The 20,114-nt window shown below is 44.1% G+C and overlaps 1 protein-coding gene across 5 annotated transcripts; it reads left to right on the forward strand.

Moving 5' to 3' along the window:
- The first annotated feature begins 5,580 nt into the window (after positions 1–5,580).
- Positions 5,581–10,112, forward strand: LOC110504002 (kelch-like protein 23). Of its 5 annotated transcripts, none has more exons than XM_021582934.2 (5): positions 5,582–5,944; positions 7,760–7,864; positions 7,997–8,792; positions 8,981–9,392; positions 9,512–10,112. In XM_021582934.2, exons 2-5 carry the CDS (start codon positions 7,829–7,831, stop codon positions 9,813–9,815), a joined length of 1,548 nt encoding a protein of 515 aa, XP_021438609.2. In that variant the 5' UTR covers positions 5,582–5,944; positions 7,760–7,828; the 3' UTR covers positions 9,816–10,112. The 5 variants fall into 5 exon arrangements, with proteins under 5 accessions (XP_021438540.2, XP_036820995.1, XP_021438609.2 ...); XM_036965197.1 differs by having other exon boundaries at positions 5,582–5,850; XM_021582865.2 differs by having other exon boundaries at positions 5,581–5,850; positions 7,760–8,792.
- The last annotated feature ends 10,002 nt before the right edge of the window (positions 10,113–20,114 follow it).

The raw sequence follows: 20,114 nt of genomic DNA on the forward strand, positions 1-20,114 counted from the left end.
GTCATTGGCCACAGATAAAATTACGGCAAATCACGTTGTATGTACAGTAGCTTTGATTGGACTGATCATGTCAACATCATATTTTCAAAATCTTAGCTGCGAGTCATCATCATGAATCAAGTCGACAATCATTTTTAATGCTTGTCATATGAAGAGAAATAATGAAGAGAAATTACAGATAAAACGTAGTTGTGTTCATTGGCCATTGGACATAAACATTCCACAACAAGTTGGAAATCACAAATTCAACAATGAGTGGTTTGGAAGGAATTAGTGACAGAGGCTAACTGCAAGCATTGCAATGCAATCACTAGCCTGCTATTCAGTAGAGTGGCTGTATGGTCCCAAATCTGCGATTAAGGGGCTCTTTTCCAGGTTTTAAATGATAAGCATTCAACATTGGTCATGGTGTCAATGAAGCATGAGTGGTGCCGTACTCAAAACAACTGTTAACTCGGAACTGCGAAAACTTGACTTCAGTGAGTTCAAGACAACTGGGAAGTCGGGAATAAACGAGCTATGACTGGGAAAATACGTTTTGAACGTTCATCCAACTCCGAATTGTAAATCTGGCCTCTTTCTAGATATACGACCTGAAGACCAATGATGTCATCATAATTCAACCTTGTTTTTTTTTCCAAGTTCCCAGTTGTTTTGCCCACGAAGAACCGTCGCGCCACCTTCCAGTTCACATGAGCACAGCATAATAAGGTGAGTCCAAAAATGCATTGTATGCTGCTACATGAATTATGTAATATGCCAGGGAGATATGTATGCTGTAGCTAGGAAATTAATACTAAGTGTATGTTGTGTAATAAGATGTTAGTAGCCCATGTGCCTCACCCTAATAATTTGGTCTATTTACCCCACTTACTTTCACCTACTGTTCTGACTTAATGGTGCACAAGTAGCCTATAACCTGTTTTAGAGAAATGTAATCATTGAATATTGTAAAAGCTTTCATTGTCTGCTTACTATGTAAAATTATGTAAAATCTTTCATTGTCTGCTTTATTTATCCTACGGTTCTGACTTGGTGTACAGGGAGAACACTGTAAGAATGGCCCATGTTCTGAATTCTGTCGCTGTACATTTCAAAAGTGCTAAACAAATAGTTATATTGACTACGTCCATCCTAGCTCGCTCATTAATGTCTTAATCTAAATTACGAATTGCCTCTTATCTGCTTGTCGTCCCCTTATGCCATAGTTTGTACATCTCAATTGTCATTAGAAACCACATTTGTTTAAGCAAGTCAGCCATATCAGCTATGTTTGCTTAAAAGGCAGTAAATGAGGCTAAATTAACTATTTCGCTGCCAGACAAGGCTCCGCTGATAGCCAGGTGTAGCAGTGGTAAGATGTTGGGACTGCTGTTGGGACAGCTTTATGTAGGCCCTAACAGTTGGTGGGCACCGTTTGTCACCGTTATAGTGCAATTAATATATTGTTTAGTGTTGTGCTGTGGCTTAGCTGGCATGCATCCCAATATGTATTTGCTAAATCGCCACTGCTTAAGTATCAAAAGTAAAAGTACAATTCATTTCAAATTCCTTATATTAAGCAAACGAGACATCACAGTTTTCTTCAAATTTGACAATTTTCCTGTCAAAATGAAAGGTATACTTTTGGGTGTCAAAAATATAAATAGTAAAGTAAAGTACAGATACCACAAAAAAACGACTTAAATAGTACTTTCTTTAAAGTATTTTTACTTAAGTACTTTACACCACTGCTATGTAGGCAAGCTATATGTATGTAGCATATCAACAAGCAAAACACAGACAGGCAGTCAATAGTAATTTAATGCGCAAACATTGGCTATTGGGAGGCAGAGTTCTCTGGATATATGGCAGCATAACTATAAAGATGACATAACACAAAACACTGATAGTTTTGCCACAATACAATGTGTAGACAGTCTTGCTTGTGCTACAGCAACATCCATTACAACAGACAGACTTTATAATATATAGGTTTTTGGAATGTTCTTTCAAATCGCCGGCAAGTTATTTCAGCTGTTCAGAAATATGAGGCAGAGACATTGGCTACATCATCATGTCGATCAAATTGGTTGAGGGTTCAGAGGAGGTTGAGAAAAGCATAGAGTAAAGAGAAAAACTTGAATGTGTGTGCAAAATAACATGCACAGAAAGTGATTTGGATCCTTAGTTTTGAGAAAGAAGTTTCCAGAGGGCGGTATGAGGGTGAAAACACTTTTCTGAGCCTCTGCTTTCTTTTGAATACACAAGTGTGGTTGAAGTAAAAAATACTGACATTTAGTCCTTCAAAGAGTACTAAAGTAGTACTACTTAAGCAGTACTTTAAAGTATTTTTTCTAAAGTACTTTACACCACTGGGGTTAGGGGAGGGTTTGGCCAGGGTAGGCCGTCATTGTAAAATGAGAATTTGTTCTTTAGTAAGGAGTTTTGGTGTCTCTGAGGGGTCTTTGGCTTGGTTAACTAAATACCTCTCTCAAAGAGTGCAGTGTATAAAGTCAGAAAATCTGCTGTCTCAGCCACTGCCTGTCACCAAGGGGAGTACACCAAGGCTCGATCCTAGGCCCCACGCTCTTCTCAATTTACATCAACAACATAGCACAGGCAGTAGGAAGCTCTCTCATCCATTTACATTTATATTTATATCCCTCCCAGGATTGTGTATACAACAAAGCTTTCTTAGTCTCCAACAAGCTTTCTCTACAATTAACCTTCTTCTGAACACCTCCAAAACAAAGGTCATGTGGTTTGGTAAGAAGAATGCCCCTCTCCCCTCTAAAGTTAAATCTAGACTTGGTTTCCTCTATCGTAATCGCTCCTCTCACCACAGCTGCCAAACTAACCCTGATTCAGATGACCATCCTACCCATGCTTGATTACGGAGACGTAATTTATAGATCGGCAGGTAAGGGTGCTCTCGAGCAGTTAGATGTTCTTTACCATTCTGCCATCAGATTTGCCACTAATGCTCCTTATAAGACACATCACTGTACTCTATACTCCTCTGTAAACTGGTCAACTCTGTATACCTGTCGCAAGACCCACTGGTTGATGCTTATTTATAAAACCCTCTTAGGGCTCACTCCCCCCTATCTGAGACATCTACTGCAGCCCTCACCCTCCACATACAACACCCGTTCTGCCAGTCACATTCTGTTAAAGGTCCCCAAAGCACACACATCCCTGGGTCGCTCCTCTTTTCAGTTCTCTGCAGCTAGCGACTGGAACGAGCTGCAACAAACACTCAAACTGGACAATTTTATCTCAATCTCTTCATTCAAAGACTCAAATATGGACACTCTTACTGACAGTTGTGGCTGCTTTGTGTGATGTATTGTTGTCTCGACCTTCTTGCCTTTTGTGCTGTTGTCTGTGCCTAATAATGTACCATGTTTTGTGCTGCTACCATGTTGTGTTGCTACCATGTTGTTGTCATGTTGTGTTGCTGCCTTGCTATGTTGTTGTCTTAGGTCTCTCTTTATGTAGTGTTGTGTTGTCTCTCTTGTCGTGATGGACACTCTTTCTAAAAAGTATCTGCCCAAATTGTTGCAACCCTTATTACTAGCCTGTTCAACCCCTCTTTCGTATCGTCTGAGATCCCCAAAGATCGGAAAGCTGCCGCGGTCATTCCCCTCTTCAAAGGGGAGACACTCTAGACCCAAACTGTTATAGACCTATATCCATCCTGCCCTGCCTTTCTAAAATCTTCGAAAGCCAAGTTAAAAAACAGATTGCTGACCATTTTGAATCCCACCGGACCTACTCCACTATGCAAACTGGTTTCCGATCTGGTCATGGGTGCACCTCAGCCACGCTCAAGGTCCTAAACGATATCATAACCGCCATTGATAAAAGACAGTACTATGCAGCAGTCTTCATCGACCTGGCCAAGGCTTTCGACTCTGTCAATCACCGCATTCTTATCGGCAGACTCAATAGCCTTGGTTTCTCAAATGACTGCCTCGCCTGGTTCCCCAACTACTTCTCAGAGTGTGTCAAATCGGAGGGCCTGTTGTCCGGACCTCTGGCAGTCTCTATGGAGGTGCCACAGGGTTAAATTCTCAGGCAGACTCTTTTCTCTGTATATATCAATGATGTCACTCTTGCTGCTGGTGATTCTCTGATCCACCTCTACGCAGACGACACCATTCTGTATACATCTGGCCCTTCTTTGGACACTGTGTTAACAAACCTCCAAATGAGCTTGAATGCCATTCAACACTCCTTCCGCGGCCTCCAACTGCTTTTAAATGCTAGTAAAACTAAAGCGGTATGACGGCTACGTGGTCCCATGGTGTTTATATTGGCGTACTGTTGTTGGTACAGATGAACGTGGTACCTTCAGGCGTTTGGAAATTGCTCCCAAGGATGAGCCAGAATTGTGGAGGTCTACAATTTTTTTTCTGAGGGCTTGGCTGATTTCTTTTGATTTTCCCATGATGTCAAGCAAAAAGGCACAGGTACACCTCCAATTGACTCAAATTATGTCAATTAGCCTATCAGAAGCTTATAAAGCCATGACATCATTTTCTGGAATTTTCCAAGCTGTTTAAGGGCACAGTCAACTTAGTGTATGTAAACTTCTGACCAACTGGAATTGTGATACAGTGAATTATAAGTGAAATAATCTGTCTGTAAACAATTGTTGGAAAAATTACTTGTGTCATGCACACAGTAGGTTTCTTAACAGACTGGCCAAAACTATAGTTTGTTAACAAGACATTTGTGGAGTGGTTGAAAAACAAGTTTTAATGATCCAACCTAAGTGTATGTAAACTTCTGACTTCAACTGTATATCTCCCTCTCTAACTTTAAGCATCAGCTGTCAGAGCAGCTTACCGATCACTGTACCTGTACACAGCCAATCTGTAAATAGCACACCCAACTACCTCATCCCCATATTGATTTGTATCTTCTTGCTCTTTTGTACCCCGGTATCTTCACTTGCACATCATCATCTGCACATCTATCACTCCAGTGTTCATGCTAAATTGTAATTATTTTGCCTTTATGGCCTATTTATTGCCTTACCTCCCTAATCTTCTACATTAGCACACACTGTACAATGATTTTTCTATTGTGTTATTGACTGTTCGTTTGTTTATGTGTAACTCTGTGTTGTTGTATGTGTCGAACTGCTTTGCTTTATCTTGACCAGGTCGCAGTTTTAAAAGAGAACTTGTTCTCAACTGCCCTACCTGGTTAAATAAAGGTGAATTAAAAATATATTAAAAAGTTATGTGTTTTTTTTTTTAGCCCAGCAGCCGTCCCTGCTGGGGGCCTTTTGGTAGGCTGTCATTGTAAATAAGAATTTGTTAACTGACTTTCCTTGTTAAATAAAGGTTAAATTAAAAATAAATAAATGAACTAAATTGCCTAGTTAAATAAAGGTTCAATTAAAATAAAAAGAATAGCTGGACAAATGCTAGAAACATTTCTAGTAGTCCTACTGCTTTCACCGATCTTGTCTTTTCGGGAACAGATAAAGGGGAGAATAAAAGGAGAGGAAGCCAATGTAGACTGTTGAGATGCATCCCCTGAGAGTAATAGGAGAGAGGTGGTGGAGGTGCTGCTACTGGCTAGCCCTCCTGCTGCTGTAAAAAGGTGTTAGGAATGGATGAGAAAGACAGAGGTTCCTCCTCTCTGAACTTCTCCTCCAATGGGTTTTGAGAAAGGAGGCAAGGAGAGAGGACATGAGTATGCTATTAAATTTGTCAGAGGAGTTTGTATCCCTTTCCGCGCATGTATTGAACTGTTTCATCCAACAGTAGGTTCAACAGAGGATCAAAACCCTTCAGGACACCACTGGCTGTGAACGATTGTCAGTGAATACAATTACTGTTTGGAATTGAGGTGCATTGACTTTCAAAAACATGAATGACCAGTCCTAGGTCAAAATAGCTGCGACAATTACCTTCTCATCCTCCCTGAAATTTCACTCGGATTGGTATGTCAATATATTTTGAAAGGTCAAATATACTTCTTACCTTTATGCTGCAGAGGAAATAACTTATGAATTGACAATGTGTCACGTGTGGATTGGAAACATGCTAGCTCTGGTCCAGGGTGTTATGTGTGGCTTGAGCCTCGACTTCAACGGCCTGCATATTTCGATTAATATAACTGATATCAAATCAAACGACTATCATCAATTTAACGTATGCGTATTAATTTAATTTGCTTGTGATAGCCGTCGCTACTATGCTCCTATTTAGCCGTAGTCATCAAATTTCTGACCACCTTTTGCTTGGCAATACTCCTCATTGTTGATTAGGAATGCACAGGTGTCTTATAAACCTCTGTGGCCAGTTGCAGGTGGTACTCCAAAAAACGGAATATTCTGAAAAATATTTAATCTAATTTTTGCACCACAGGAGGAGGTTCCTCGCCACTTTAGCTGCTGGAGATCTGGCGTTTGGCATCTTTGCAGGAACTAGTCATTTGTAACACCTCGATCACACCGACAGTGTTATTGCGCAAAATGGTAGAGCCTCATCGGGATATGTAAGCAACATAATTTCAACATTCGCCTTCCGCTACCATTTCTGTCAAGCCGTCTAAGCATACGTCCAATTTATCCAATGTATGCAGCACACAGAACGTGGTTTATATATCTTTCTGAATATATCCTCCTTATTGGAGTTCCACCTGCAACTGGACACAGAGGTTTATAAGACACCGGCCCCTTCCAAATCGAGAACAAAGAAAGTATCACCAAGTAAAGCTTAGTCGAAAATATATTTACAGCTAATAAACAGCATATTAGATATGCAGCTGAGGTTCGAGTTTACATGGCTACCCTCCATAGAGGATTTTTTTCTAATTATGTTTACTGACTGGCTTTAATATACTTTCGTTACTCGCAAACATAAGTGTTGCAGGAGTGCTGACCAACTTATTTAAGTATGCGCAAGTTGTCATTTGTCCAAAATACGAAATAAACTACTTTCGAGCACTCTGGTTGTCGTCAGACTAGCTTTTGTCCATGCGCACACAGCTCGTAATGCAGATCCGACGCATGCCCATGGGCCTGCTCGCACATTGCGTCGAATTTCGTCAGAACTTGAACATATTTTACTTTGGTGAGTAAAGATAGAGGGCATTGAAGCAGACTCAAGCCACATGTAATGCCATGGAGCAGAGCTAGAAATACAATAGTTGGTGGTTAGGTGTCTCTATCTAGTCGGAATGATAAGTAAAGACTACAAAAATATTTAAAAGTTGAACCCTTTACAAAATGTATGGAAATTAGCTAAATTATTTTTGTTTATTCATTCAAACAAGACGAACAAAACACGAACTCCCAGCCATTTTCGCTGTTCCGTAAAGTCAGTGACAGTTTGACCTGATTAGTCCTCCAATCTGACGTTTTTTGTGTGTAGTTGAGACCATAACAATAGAATATTCTATTAATAATAAAGAGGTGTTTTTTCCATAGTCTAAATATGTTTCATAGAAAAAAACGGACCCGATATTTATTAATTTCCCTCTGTGCAGAAATCTCTCATGTTCGGCAAAGAGCAGGGGTCACACGCAGGGGCTACAAAAATAAATGTAAATTGATCATTCTCTGTTTAACACATAAAGCTGCGATTTATAAAGGAGCCAACGTTATAATTCAATGTTATTACATGGGTCTTTACAAACCCCTTTCACCCACAACAAATAGTTTGGTATGCCTGCGGTCTGGTTGGCACATAGGCCACAGTTATATTTAGCTTGTGTTTTGCAAACTGACCTGACCTATTTTCCCCATTGGTAGCCAACAGAGAACCAGAGAAAGGTCGCACCAGAGAAAGTAAGACGAGGGGAGGACCGTGGCTGTTGTGACATGGCCTGCAGAAATCCAGAGCTGGTGCCGTATACTGTAAGAGCAACACCTTCTCCTGTGTTATGCCCTGATAACGATAGTTCCAACGAGGAGGCTGAGATAAATGTGATGATACCTGACACAGTTCTTCACATAGAGACAGAATCCTTCTTTGTGAACCGTCAACAGCTGGCTCTTCAGAGCCCCTATTTCCGTGCACTTTTCTATGGCGGCGGCAGAGAGAGTGGCAAGCGCCACATTGAGATCAAAGGTGTGGGTGCGGACCAGTTTCGTGTTCTGATGGAATACACCCAGACATCCAAGCTATCTCTCAGCAGAGAAAATGTCCTGAGGATCCTAGAGACAGCAGACTTCCTCCAGCTGGAGAGACCCAGGCTCCTATGCTGCAAGTTCCTGGAGAGAGAGCTGCATCTAAGCAACTGCTTGGGTATGATGTCCTACGCTTGGCAGCTGGGATGCCGGGAGCTCTACACAGCAGCACGTGAGGTGGCTCTAACCCACCTACCTGCTATCGCCACAGAGGAAGACTTCATGTATCTGTCTAAGGAGAGTGTGGCGGACCTTCTTGCCAGTGATAAACTATTTGTACCCAGGGAGGATCAAGCCTTGGAGATGACCTTACGCTGGGCAACCTTTGACCCCAGTCGGGAGGAGGACTTCATGGAGTTGGTGGAGCTGGTGCGACTAGAGAGCCTGTCTCTGCCCTACATCACTGATTTGCTTACCAGGCTCAAAGGGTCTGACCCACAAGCCAAACTCATCTGTAAACTGAATGACAATATTCCTACTAGCTGGTCTATGGGCAGGTCCATACCTCGGGCCAGCGAGACACTGTACATACTCGGAGGGCCCCATGACCAGGACAAACAGTCTCTCTACCAGTTTTACCCCCACAGTGGGAGATGGCAGTCCCATGCACCACTTCAGAGGAAGAATCTCACACAGTACTCTGTGGCAGCAGTAGGTAATGATTTGACAATTTGACTCCCTTTCTGAAGTTAAACACCCTTTCTTATTCTGAATAAATTAAGTCAGCTGAAGTGATCTATGAACTTACTATCAGTATGCTATCGGGAGTATGTATACTTGAATAAGCCATAGGAGTCATAATTCAAGTAATTTATGCCAGGCTCTTGTTTCTTCCTCTCCCAGGAGAAAACATTGTAGTCACCGGAGGAAACTTCCGTGATGAGATCTTTTGGTACAGCGTGGACTGGGTGCGGATATTCCAGTGTGGGAACCAGCGCTGGGTGGATGGCCCTCCGCTGCAGAAGTCCAGGCACAGCCACTGCTCTGTGGGCCTGGGGCAGGAGCTGTACGTCCTGGGGGGCACCATGGACGAGGGGCCTGTGGCCCACGTGGAGAAGCTGCCGCTGGGAGCACAGGTCTGGGAGGATGTCAGCCCCATGGTGCGGGCTGTGGATAGGGCTGCCACCGTTGCTCGCGATTTGTGTATCTATGTCGCCTGTGGACTGGATGAGAATGGGGAGGTGTACAGTGGCATTCAGAGATACCTGGTGAAGGAGGACCAATGGGACGTGGTCACCTACTCCCCTCTGCCCAGGTAAGTGAAATCAGAGCTTGCACTAGTTCTGCTAGGTTGAAAGTCATGGAACTAGCTAGGTTGCATCAGACTTTTGTCTGGGGCAGGTTCCTTATAAAAAATAGATTTATGTCCCGTAGGTATGACCTTCTTGCAACAGTGCTCAACGGGGCCCTCTATCTCCTGGGAGGTCAGGCATTGCGGCTAGATGTGGAGACAGACGAATGGACAGTTCTAGAAGAAGAATGTCTGGACAGAAAGTTCTTTGGTGGCTGCACCACAGTCAATGGGCAGATCTACCTGCTGAGCGAGCGAAAGATGAACAAAGCATTCCCCAACATGGTACTGATGGATCCTTACATCGACACCTGCATGGAAATAGACAATGCCATACCCTGTCCTGTGCCTCTCCGTGGCTGTGTTACCATGCGCTTGGCCACATGACACTGGTGAGTTGCCAGTAATCATTTAGCAGTTCACATCCTTCTCACCAAATCCCTCTCCCCAATATAAGAGATATTCTATTGAAATGGTCAGACACTTATCAGCTATTGATTTTGCTTTTGAATGGAAAGGTACAAACACATTTATCAATAGTTTGATAAAGCTTATTTATTGATTTTGTTGAACTGGCCAGAGTGAACAAACGTATGTGTGCATTCAGAACAAGACTAGTTATGTGTTATTGCCATTTGTATCGTTGCACTAATAGAACTTGTAATAAAATAAACATCCAATAATCATGATGGAAGGCCCAGTGCAGTCAAAAATGTGATTTCTCTGTGTTTTATATATGCAGTACATTTCCACACTGAGGTTGTGAACATTTGAAAATGCTGATAATGCCCTTCATCCCACCAAAATAGTCAAACATTTCAGGCGGTCTTTTCAAACAGTTCATACACTAAAAAGGGAATTATCATAATTTTCACAATTTCACAGTTAATAGACCAATAAGAAAGAGAGTTCCAAACCTCTCTGCCAATAACAGCTAGTTTTCAGTTTTCCCCTTCCCACTCAGACCACTCCCAGACAGTTCTAGCTAAATTCTTGATTTGAGAAATTGCTCTTTGCTAGGAAGATATATTTTTTTTTATGTTTTTGAGCATAACAACTAACTGTGAACTTTAATACCTTCAAAACAAAGCAACTGTTTTGGTTATGCAGAGGTTGTTGATTCTGCTCTTCACAAGTCCTCACTGTCAGCCCTAGCTATGGAAACAACATGTCCCTAGTATAACATAAGGGTGTAACACTGGTGTTACAGTACAAAAGCAGTATTAAGAGAGTGAGGCACACCTAGACCCTGGTAACAACATTGTCAGTCTCAAAGAAGTGTGTTCCTAACCTGGTCCCAGATCGGTGTGTGCTTTAGTCATCCCATGTGATTATCGCTGTCATTGCATGACAAGCTCATACAGATCTCTTATTCCAGTGTGAGATAGATGATTGACACGTCTCTGTGCAAAAGAGTAATTCCAAACACCAATCTTTTCACAGCACAGTAGTATCATGTCTTTAGTGCTTGAACATTTTGTCAATCTAATGACATCACATTTTTGCAAAAACTCCTATAACCAATATGAGTAGTAAAATTGAATCGATTGAGACATTCCAGTTATAGATTCAGACAGAATCTAAAACATTGTCATATTTTCTAACAAGTGCTTGTGACAGAAAGTATTAAAGTTCAGTAGCACAGAGTAAAACAACCTGTTGGTGAAACATGCTGCAAACTCCTCTCTGTTGTCACAGGGATATTCATATAAAACAATTATAGAAAAACCTTATAAAATGTTAAATGCCTGGTCATGACGCTGCTCCATAAGGCAGAATTTCCTGCCCCCCCCCGCCCCGCCCCGCCCCAACGAATAGGCATGTTCTCATTTTCTTCACTAGAGGGCGATATCACAATTCTAACAAGGAATATGGCCAGTATGACAAATTGATGACAAAAATGAGAATGCTTGGGAAGTTTGTATAAATTGTCAGCTAAAACCACAAAGCCCCATAATGAAAAAAAAAGGGTTTTAGACATTTTAGCAAATGTATTAAACATTTTAAAAAACGGATCACATTTACTTAACTATTCAGCCCCTTTACCCAGTACCTTGTTTAAGCACCTTTGGCAGCGATTACAGCATTGAGTCTTCTTGGGTATGACGCTACAAGCTTGGCACACCTGTATTTGGGGAGTTTCTTCCATTCTTCTCTGCAGATCCTCTCAAGCCCTTAGGTTGGATGGGGAGTGTCACTGCACACATCCAGAGATGTTTGATCGAGTTCAAGTCCGGGCTCTGAATGGGCCACTCAAGGACATTCAGAGACTTGTCCCGAAGCCAATCCTGCGTTGTCTTGGCTGTGTGACTGAGTTTTATAGTAAAGGGTCTGAAAACTTAAGGTATTTCTGTTTTTGCAAACATTTCTAAAAAACGGTTTTCACTTTGTCATTATGGGGTTGTGTGTAGATTGATGAGGATTTATGCATTTATTCCATTTTAGAATAAGGCTGTAACAAAATGTGGAAAAAGGGAAGGGGTCTGAATACTTTCCGAATGCATTGTATATTACCAGCATATACTGTGGATGGAGAGGAAAACGCTTTGGGCAGTCTGCTGTTCATATTTCCATGATTGGTTAGGTTGTTCAGGACACAGTTGTTGGCAAGCAAAGCCAGTTTGGAATTAAGAGTGCCCTTTCTCAGTTCCCAGCTAGTCTCTCTGCCTACTCCTCAGGCTCGCTTTCCTCATCGCTACGCTCATCTTTCTCCATCTAATATATATATATATATATATATATTACACACACACACACACAGTGGGGCAAAAAAGTATTTAGTCAGCCACCAATTGTGCAAGTTCTCCCACTTAAAAAGATGAGGCCTGTAATTTTTATCATAGGCACACTTCAACTATGACAGACAGAATGAGGGAAAAAAATCCAGAAAATCACATTGTAGGATTTTTTATGAATTTATTTGCAAATTATGGTGGAAAATAAGTATTTGGTCACCTACAAACAAGCAAGATTTCTGGCTCTCACAGACCTGTAACTTCTTCTTTAAGAGGCTCCTCTGTCCTCCACTCGTTACCTGGATTAATGGCACCTGTTTGAACTTGTTATCAGTATAAAAGACACCTGTCCACAATCTCAAACAGTCACACTCCAAACTCCACTATGGCCAAGACCAAAGAGCTGTCAAAGGACACCAGAAACAAAATTGTAGACCTGCACCAGGCTGCGAAGACTGAATCTGTAATAGGTAAGCAGCTTGGTTTGAAGAAATCAACTGTGTGAGCAATTATTAGGAAATGGAAGACATACAAGACCACTGATAATCTCCCTCGATCTGGGGCTCCACGCAAGGTCTCACCCAGCAAAAATCCCAGAACCACACGGGGGGACCTAGTGAATGACCTGCAGAGAGCTGGGACCAAAGCAACAAAGCCTACCATCAGTAACACACTACGCCGCCAGGGACTCAAATCCTGCAGTGCCAGACGTGTCCCCCTGCTTAAGCCAGTACATGTCCAGGCCCGTCTGAAGTTTGCTAGAGAGCATTTGGATGATCCAGAAGAAGATTGGGAGAATGTCATATGGTCAGATGAAACCAAAATATAACTTTTTGGTAAAAACTCAACTTGTCGTGTTTGGAGGACAAAGAATAATTTTGCACACCCAATTTTTCAGTTTTTGATTTGTTAAAAAAGTTTGAAATATCCAATAAATGTCGTTCCACTTCATGATTGTGTCCCACTTGTTGTTGATTCTTCACAAAAAATACAGTTTTATATCTTTATGTTTGAAGCCTGAAATGTGGCAAAAGGTCGCAAAGTTCAAGGGGGCCGAATACTTTCGCAAGGCACTGTATAGCACAGTGGTTGAGCAAATAGTAATGTACAGTACAGGGATGATATTGTCTAACATATTGTATGAGCTCCCAGTTCCTACTCTGATGGACAAGTGTTGTGGTTCTCTAACATACATTACACATTTATATTTGAGCTATTTACGCTTTTATCCGGAGCGACTTACAGGAGTAATTAGGGTTAAGTACGTTGCTCAAGGGCACATTGGAATATTTTTTACCTAGTCGGCTTGGGGATTCAAACCAGCAACCTTACTGGCCCAACACTCTTAACCGCTCGGCTACCTGACACCTTGTCCCCTTCTGTTCCAATTTCTCCCATTGACTGCTTCTAAAGGAGGTATTCTTCATGCCTGGATCCTCACCACAAGCCACACATATTTAATCAGGCTCAGATGATAGAGACAATGTTTATTATGAGATAACATCAAGGCAATACTAGACTTTACTGAGTTCGTTTAAAAACACTTAGGAATAAATGTGACAATAGGAGTCGTATTTCAGAGCTGAAAGTCTCTTGAGAGAGGTAAGAGAAGTTTACCCCCAAGACGAGTTTTGCTTTCCACAAAAAAATTGGTACTTAAAACCAAATGTGTTTGATTGCTATGAAAATAGAGAAATTCATGGTCAAAATAAGATGAGGATGTTATGTGAATAAACAATCCCTGTATTCAAATCAAGTTTACAGTGACCTCCATGTCAGCCAAGAAACTTGCTTAAATAACCACACAACCCATCAAAACAGTCTGTGGGAAAATGGTAATGCCAAATTAGCTTGAGCATGTATGATAAGAATAATAATTATAGAATAATTATTGTATTCCTATTTTACTTGACTTTAGTTTACTGTGTGTATGATTTGTGTGAGACTTGTAAGCTGAGACTGATCTCCTACCTCTAGGAGGAAGTCTGAGGAATAGTGAACTAGCATCACCTGAGTGCCAACGTGCACATAGTTGGCACAGTACGAGAACCCGATGAGGAAAACGGTAGCAATGTGGTGGATAATCTGTTCTTTGAAATCCTGGAAACAAACACAAACCACACAACTGTAGAGGATACTATAACCTGGGCTTCAGCAGTCCTTCACCCCTGGTGCTGTAAATCAGTCAGCTGTGTACAGTACTGGTTGATTTATCAATGGTACAGAATGCTGAAAAAGCTGTTTAAAAAAACAGTACAAATAAGATCTACATTGTATTCCAAAAGTATTCAGACCCATTCCCTTTTTCCACATTTACTGTAGTTATGTTACAGCCTTCTTCTAAAATGGATTAAATAAAACGTTTTCCTCATCAATCAACACACAATAATGACAAAGCAAAAACAGGTTGACATTTTTCAAATGAACTAAAAATAAAAAACAGATGCCTTATTTACATAATTATTCAGACCCATTATTTTGATACTCAAAATTGACCTCTGTTGCATCTTGTTTCCATCAATCATCCTTAATTAGAGCCCACCTTGGAGTCCACCTGTGGTAAATCAAATTGATTGGGCATGATTTGGAAAGGCACACACCTGTTCTCCCAGTTCACAGTGCATGTCAGAGCAAAAAGGAATTGTCGTAGAGCTCCGAGACAGGATTGTGTCGAGGCACAGATCTGAGGAAGGCTACAAAAACGTCTGCAGCATTGAAGGTCCCAAGAACACAGTGACCTCATCATTCTTAAATGTAAGAAGATTGGAACCACCAAAACTCTTTCTAGAGCTGGCCGCCCGGCCAAACTGAGCAATCTGGGGAGAAGGGCCTTGGTCAGGGAGGTGACCAACAACACGATGGTCACTCTGATAGGGCTCCTGAGTTCCTCTGTGGAGATGGGAGACAACTCTCTGCATTACTCCACCAATCAGCTCTTTATGGTAGAGTGGCCAGACGAAAGCCACTCCTCTGTAAAAAGGCACATGACAGCCCGCTTGGAATTTGCCAAAAGGCACCTAAAGGACTGTCAGACCATGAGAAACAAGATACACTTTGGCCTGAATGCCAAGCGTCACGTCAAGAGGAAACCTGGCACCCTCCCTACGGTGAAGCAGACATGGCAGCTCTGCTTCTAGCTCCTAAGCAACTTTGCAGTATTCTTTTGTGTGTTTTTCTCACATTATTAGCCCATAACGTTTTTTTACATACAGCCGGAAAGAACTTTTGGATATCAGAGCGGCGGTAACTCACCAGCATTACGACCAGGAATACAATTTTCCCGAATTGGATCCTTTGTTCGTACCCCCCAGGGCAATTGAACTTATCCCAGAGGTTGCTCCAAGTCGCTGCCGGCAGAGTAGAGGTATTCGGAGTGGACTTCTAGTCCGACTTAGGAAGCAGGCACACCCTCCACTACTTCCGAGTATATTACTTGCTAATGTGCAGTCTCTGGACAATAAAGTAGACAAGCTCAGGGCGAGGATCTCCTTCCAGAGAGCCATTAGGGACTGTAACATACTGTTTCACGGAATCATGGCTCTTGGGATATACTGTCCCTGTCCATACAGTCAGCTGGGTTCACAGTTCATCACGCAGACAGGAATAAATAACTCTCCGGGAATAAGAAAGGTAGGGGTGTATACTTCATAATTAACTATTCATGGTGTGATTGTGATAAGGACTTGAGTTCATGTACGTTTTGTTCACCCGACCTAAAATACCTCAATCAAATGCTGACCGTATTACCTCCCAGGAGAATTTTCTTTGGTTATAGTCACAGCGGTGTATATTCCCCCACAAGCCAATACATCAACGGCCCTCAAGGAACTACACTGGACTTTATGCAAACTGGAAACCACATATCCTGAGGCCACATGTAACGGTTTTCTTTAGGTGAAGGAGAGTCGGACCAAAATGCAGCGTGGTGGTTATTCATGGTTTTTAATGAAGAAAACTATACATGAATAAACTAACAAAACAACAAACGTGAGAAAACCTAAACAGCCTATCTGGTGAACAAACAAACACTGAGACAGGAACAATCACCCACACACACACAGTGAAACCCAGGCTACCTAAGTATGATTCTCAGAGACAACTAATGACACCTGCCTCTGATTGAGAACCATACTAGGCCGAAACATAGAAATACCCCAAAACATAGAAAATCAAACACAGACTGCCCACCCAACTCACGCCCTGACCATACTAAATAAATACAAATCAAAGGAAATATAGGTCAGAACGTGACAGTAAAAGGTGCGGACTCCGGCCGCAAAACCTTAACCTATAGGGGAGGGTCTGGGTGGGCGTCTGTCCGCGGTGGCGGCTCTGGTGCTGGACGTGGCCCCCACTTCACCATAGTCTTAGTCTGACTTATTGTCCGCCTCCGTGGCCTCCTAACCATGGCGACCCTTCTCAATGGACAGAGGGGCAGCTCGGGACAGAGGGGCGGCAGCTCGCGAGGGGCACTGGCGGCCCCTTGCAGACGGGCGGCTCAGGCGGCCCCTTGCAGACGGGCGGCTCAGGCGGCCCCTTGCAGACGGGCGGCTCAGGCGGCCCCTTGCAGACGGGCGGCTCAGGCGGCCCCTTGCAGACGGGCGGCTCCTTGCAGACGGGCGGCTCTGGCGGCCCCTTGCAGACGGGCGGCTCTGGCGGCCCCTTGCAGACGGGCGGCTCTGGCGGCCCCTTGCAGACGGGCGGCTCTGGGCAGACGGGCGGCTCAGGGCAGACGGGCGGCTCAGGGCAGACGGGCGGCTCAGGGCAGACGGGCGGCTCAGGGCAGACGGGCGGCTCAGGGCAGCTCAGGCGGCGCCGGGCAGACGGGAAGCTCCGGCAACGCTGGAGAGGAAGGCTCTGGCAGCGCTGGACTGAGTAGCTCTGGCGCCTCTGGAATGAGGGGCGGGAGCTCTGGTAGCGCCGAACAGGCGGGAGACTCCGGCTGCGCTGGAGAGGAGGAAGGCTCTGGCAGTGCTGGAGAGGCGGGAGACTCCGACAGCGCTGTAGAGGAGGAAGACTGACTGCGCTGAACAGGCGAGGCGCACTGTAGGCCTGATGCGTGGTGCTGGCACTGGTAGTACTGGGCCGAGAACACGCACAGGAAGCCTGGTGCGGGGAGCTGCCACCGGAGGTGGTACTGGGTAGACCGGACCGTGCAGGCGCACTGGAGCTCTTGAGCACTGAGCCTGCCCAACCTTACCTGGTTAAATGCTCCCGGTCGCCCTGCCAGTGTGGCGAGGTGGAATAGCCCGCACTGGGCTATGCAGGCGAACCGGGGACACCATGCGCAAGGCTGGTGCCATGTAAGCCGGTCCAAGGAGACGCACTGGAGACCAGCTGCGTAGAGCCGGCTTCATGGCACTTGGCTCAATGCTCACTCTAGCCCGGTCGATACGCAGAGCTGGAATGTACCGCACCGGGCTATGCACCCGCACTGGGGACACCGTGCGCTCCACAGCATAGCACGGTGCCTGCCTGGTCTCTCTAGCCCCCCGGTAAGCACAGGAAGTTGGCGTAGGTCTCCTACCTGGCCTCGCCATACTCCCTGTGAGCCCACCCCCCCAATACATTTTTGGGGCTGACTCTCGGGCTTCCATCCGCGTCGCCGTGCTGCCTCCTCATACCAGCGCCTCTCCGCTTTCGCCGCCTCCAGTTCTTCTTTGGGGCGGCGATATTCTCCAGGCTGAGCCCATGGTCCTTCTCCGTCCAATTCGTCCTCCCATGTCCATTCCTCTCGCTGCTCCTGCTGCCGTTTCTCCTGCTGCACCTTGGGGCGGCGACACTCCCCTGGCTTTGCCCAGGGTCCTCTCCCGTCGAGGATTTCTTCCCAAGTCCAGAAGTCCTTATTACGCTGCTCCTGCCCGTTACCACGCCGCTTGGTCCTGTTGTGGTGGGTGATTCTGTAACGGTTTTCTTTAGGTGAAGGAGTCGGACCAAAATGCAGCGTGGTGGTTATTCATGGCTTTTAATGAAGAAAACTATACATGAATAAACTAACAAAACAACAAACGTGAGAAAACCTAAACAGCCTATCTGGTGAACAAACAAACACTGAGACAGGAACAATCACCCACAAACACACAGTGAAACCCAGGCTACCTAAGTATGATTCTCAATCAGAGACAACTAATGACACCTGCCTCTGATTGAGAACCATACTAGGCCGAAACATAGAAATACCCCAAAACGTAGAAAATCAAACACAGACTGCCCACCCAACTCACGCCCTGACCATACTAAATAAATACAAAACAAAGGAAATACAGGTCAGAACGTGACACGACATTTATTGTAGGTGGGGATTTTAACAAAGCAAATTTGAGGAAAACACTACCGAAGTTCTAACACATTGACTGTAGTACTCATTTAGGGACAACACTAGATCATTGCTATTCGCCTTTTCGAGATGCCTACAAGGCCATCCCCCACCCTCCCTTAGGCAAATCGGCTAACGACTCAATTTTGCTCCTTCCTTCCTATAGGCAGAAACTCAAACAGGAAGTACCCGTGCTAAGTTCTACTCAACGCTGGTCTGACTAATCGGAATACATACTTCAAGATTGTTTTGATCACGTGAACTTCGATATGTTCTGGATAGCCTCTGAGAATAACATTGACGCTTACACGGACACAGTGACTGAGTTCATCAGGAAGTGTATAGGGGATGTTGTTCCAACGGTGACTAAAACCTACCCAAACCAGAAACCGTGGATAGATGGCAGCATTCACACAAAATTGAAAGTGTGAACCATTGCATTTAACCATGTCAAGGTGACTGGGAATATGGTCGCATACAAACAGTGTAGTTATTCCCTCCGTAAGGCAATCAAACAAGCCAACCGTCAGTACAGAGACAAAGTGGAGTTGCAATTCAACAGCTCAGACAAAAGACATTTGTCAGGGTCTACAGACAATCACAGATTACAAAGGGAAAACCAACCACCTCGCGGACACCGACGTCTTGCTCCCAGACAAGCTAAACACAATCTTCGCCCGCTTTGAGGATAACACAGTGCCATCGATGCAGCCAGCTCCCAAGGACTATACCAGTCTGCTGTCCTCACTTGCTTCAACATGTCCACCATTGTTCCTGTACCCAAGAAAGCCAAGGTAACTGAACTGAATGACTATTGCCCCATAGCACTCACTTTTGTCATCATGAAGTGCTTTGATAGGCTAGTTAAGGATCATGTCACAGCTACATTATCTGACACCCTAGACCCACTTCAATTTGCTTACCGCCACAATAGATCAGACGATGCAATCGCCATTGCACTGCACACTGCCCTATCCCACCTGAACAAGAGGAATACCTATGTAAGAATGATGTTCATTGACTATAGCTCCACCTTCAACACCATAGTATCCTTCAAGCTTATCATTAAGCTTGGGGCCTTGGGTCTGAACCCCGCCCTGTGCAACTGGGTCCTGGACTTCCTGACGGGCCGCACCCTAGTGGTGAAGGTAGGAAACAACACCTCCACTTCACTGATCCTCAACACAGGGGCTCCACAAGGGTGGGGCCCCAACTCAATCATCAAGTTTGCAGACGACACAACAGTAGTAGGCCTGATTACCAACAATGACGAAACAGTGTACGAGGAGGTGATGGCCCTGGCAGAGTGGGGCCAGGAAAATGACATCTCTCTCAATGTCAACAAAACGAAGGGGCTCATCGTTGGGACCATCATTCCAAAGCTTGGACAGAGTGACTGAAAAACAGTGTCTATCTCAAGGTCATCAGACTGTTAAATAGCCATCACTAGCCGGATACCACCCGGCTACTCAACCTTGCCCCTCAGAGGCTGCTGCCCTATATTGATATGGAATCACTGGCCACTTTTTAAATAATGGAACACTAGTCCCTTTAATGTTTACATACTGCTTTACTCATCTCATGTGTATATACTGCATTCTATTCAACTGTATTAGTCAATGCCACTGACATTGC

The sequence above is a fragment of the Oncorhynchus mykiss genome, chromosome 1 (genome assembly GCF_013265735.2).
Source record: "Oncorhynchus mykiss isolate Arlee chromosome 1, USDA_OmykA_1.1, whole genome shotgun sequence".
In the NCBI taxonomy this organism is placed as follows: Eukaryota; Metazoa; Chordata; class Actinopteri; order Salmoniformes; family Salmonidae; genus Oncorhynchus; species Oncorhynchus mykiss.

Coding starts and splice junctions, on each gene's coding strand:
- LOC110504002 (XM_021582865.2), top strand. CDS start 7,829: ATGGCCTGCAGAAATCCAGAGCTGGTGCCGTATACTGTAAGAGCAACA. Junction 8,793..8,980: donor GTACTCTGTGGCAGCAGTAG/GTAATGATTTGA, acceptor TTCCTCTCCCAG/GAGAAAACATTGTAGTCACC. Junction 9,393..9,511: donor ACCTACTCCCCTCTGCCCAG/GTAAGTGAAATC, acceptor TATGTCCCGTAG/GTATGACCTTCTTGCAACAG.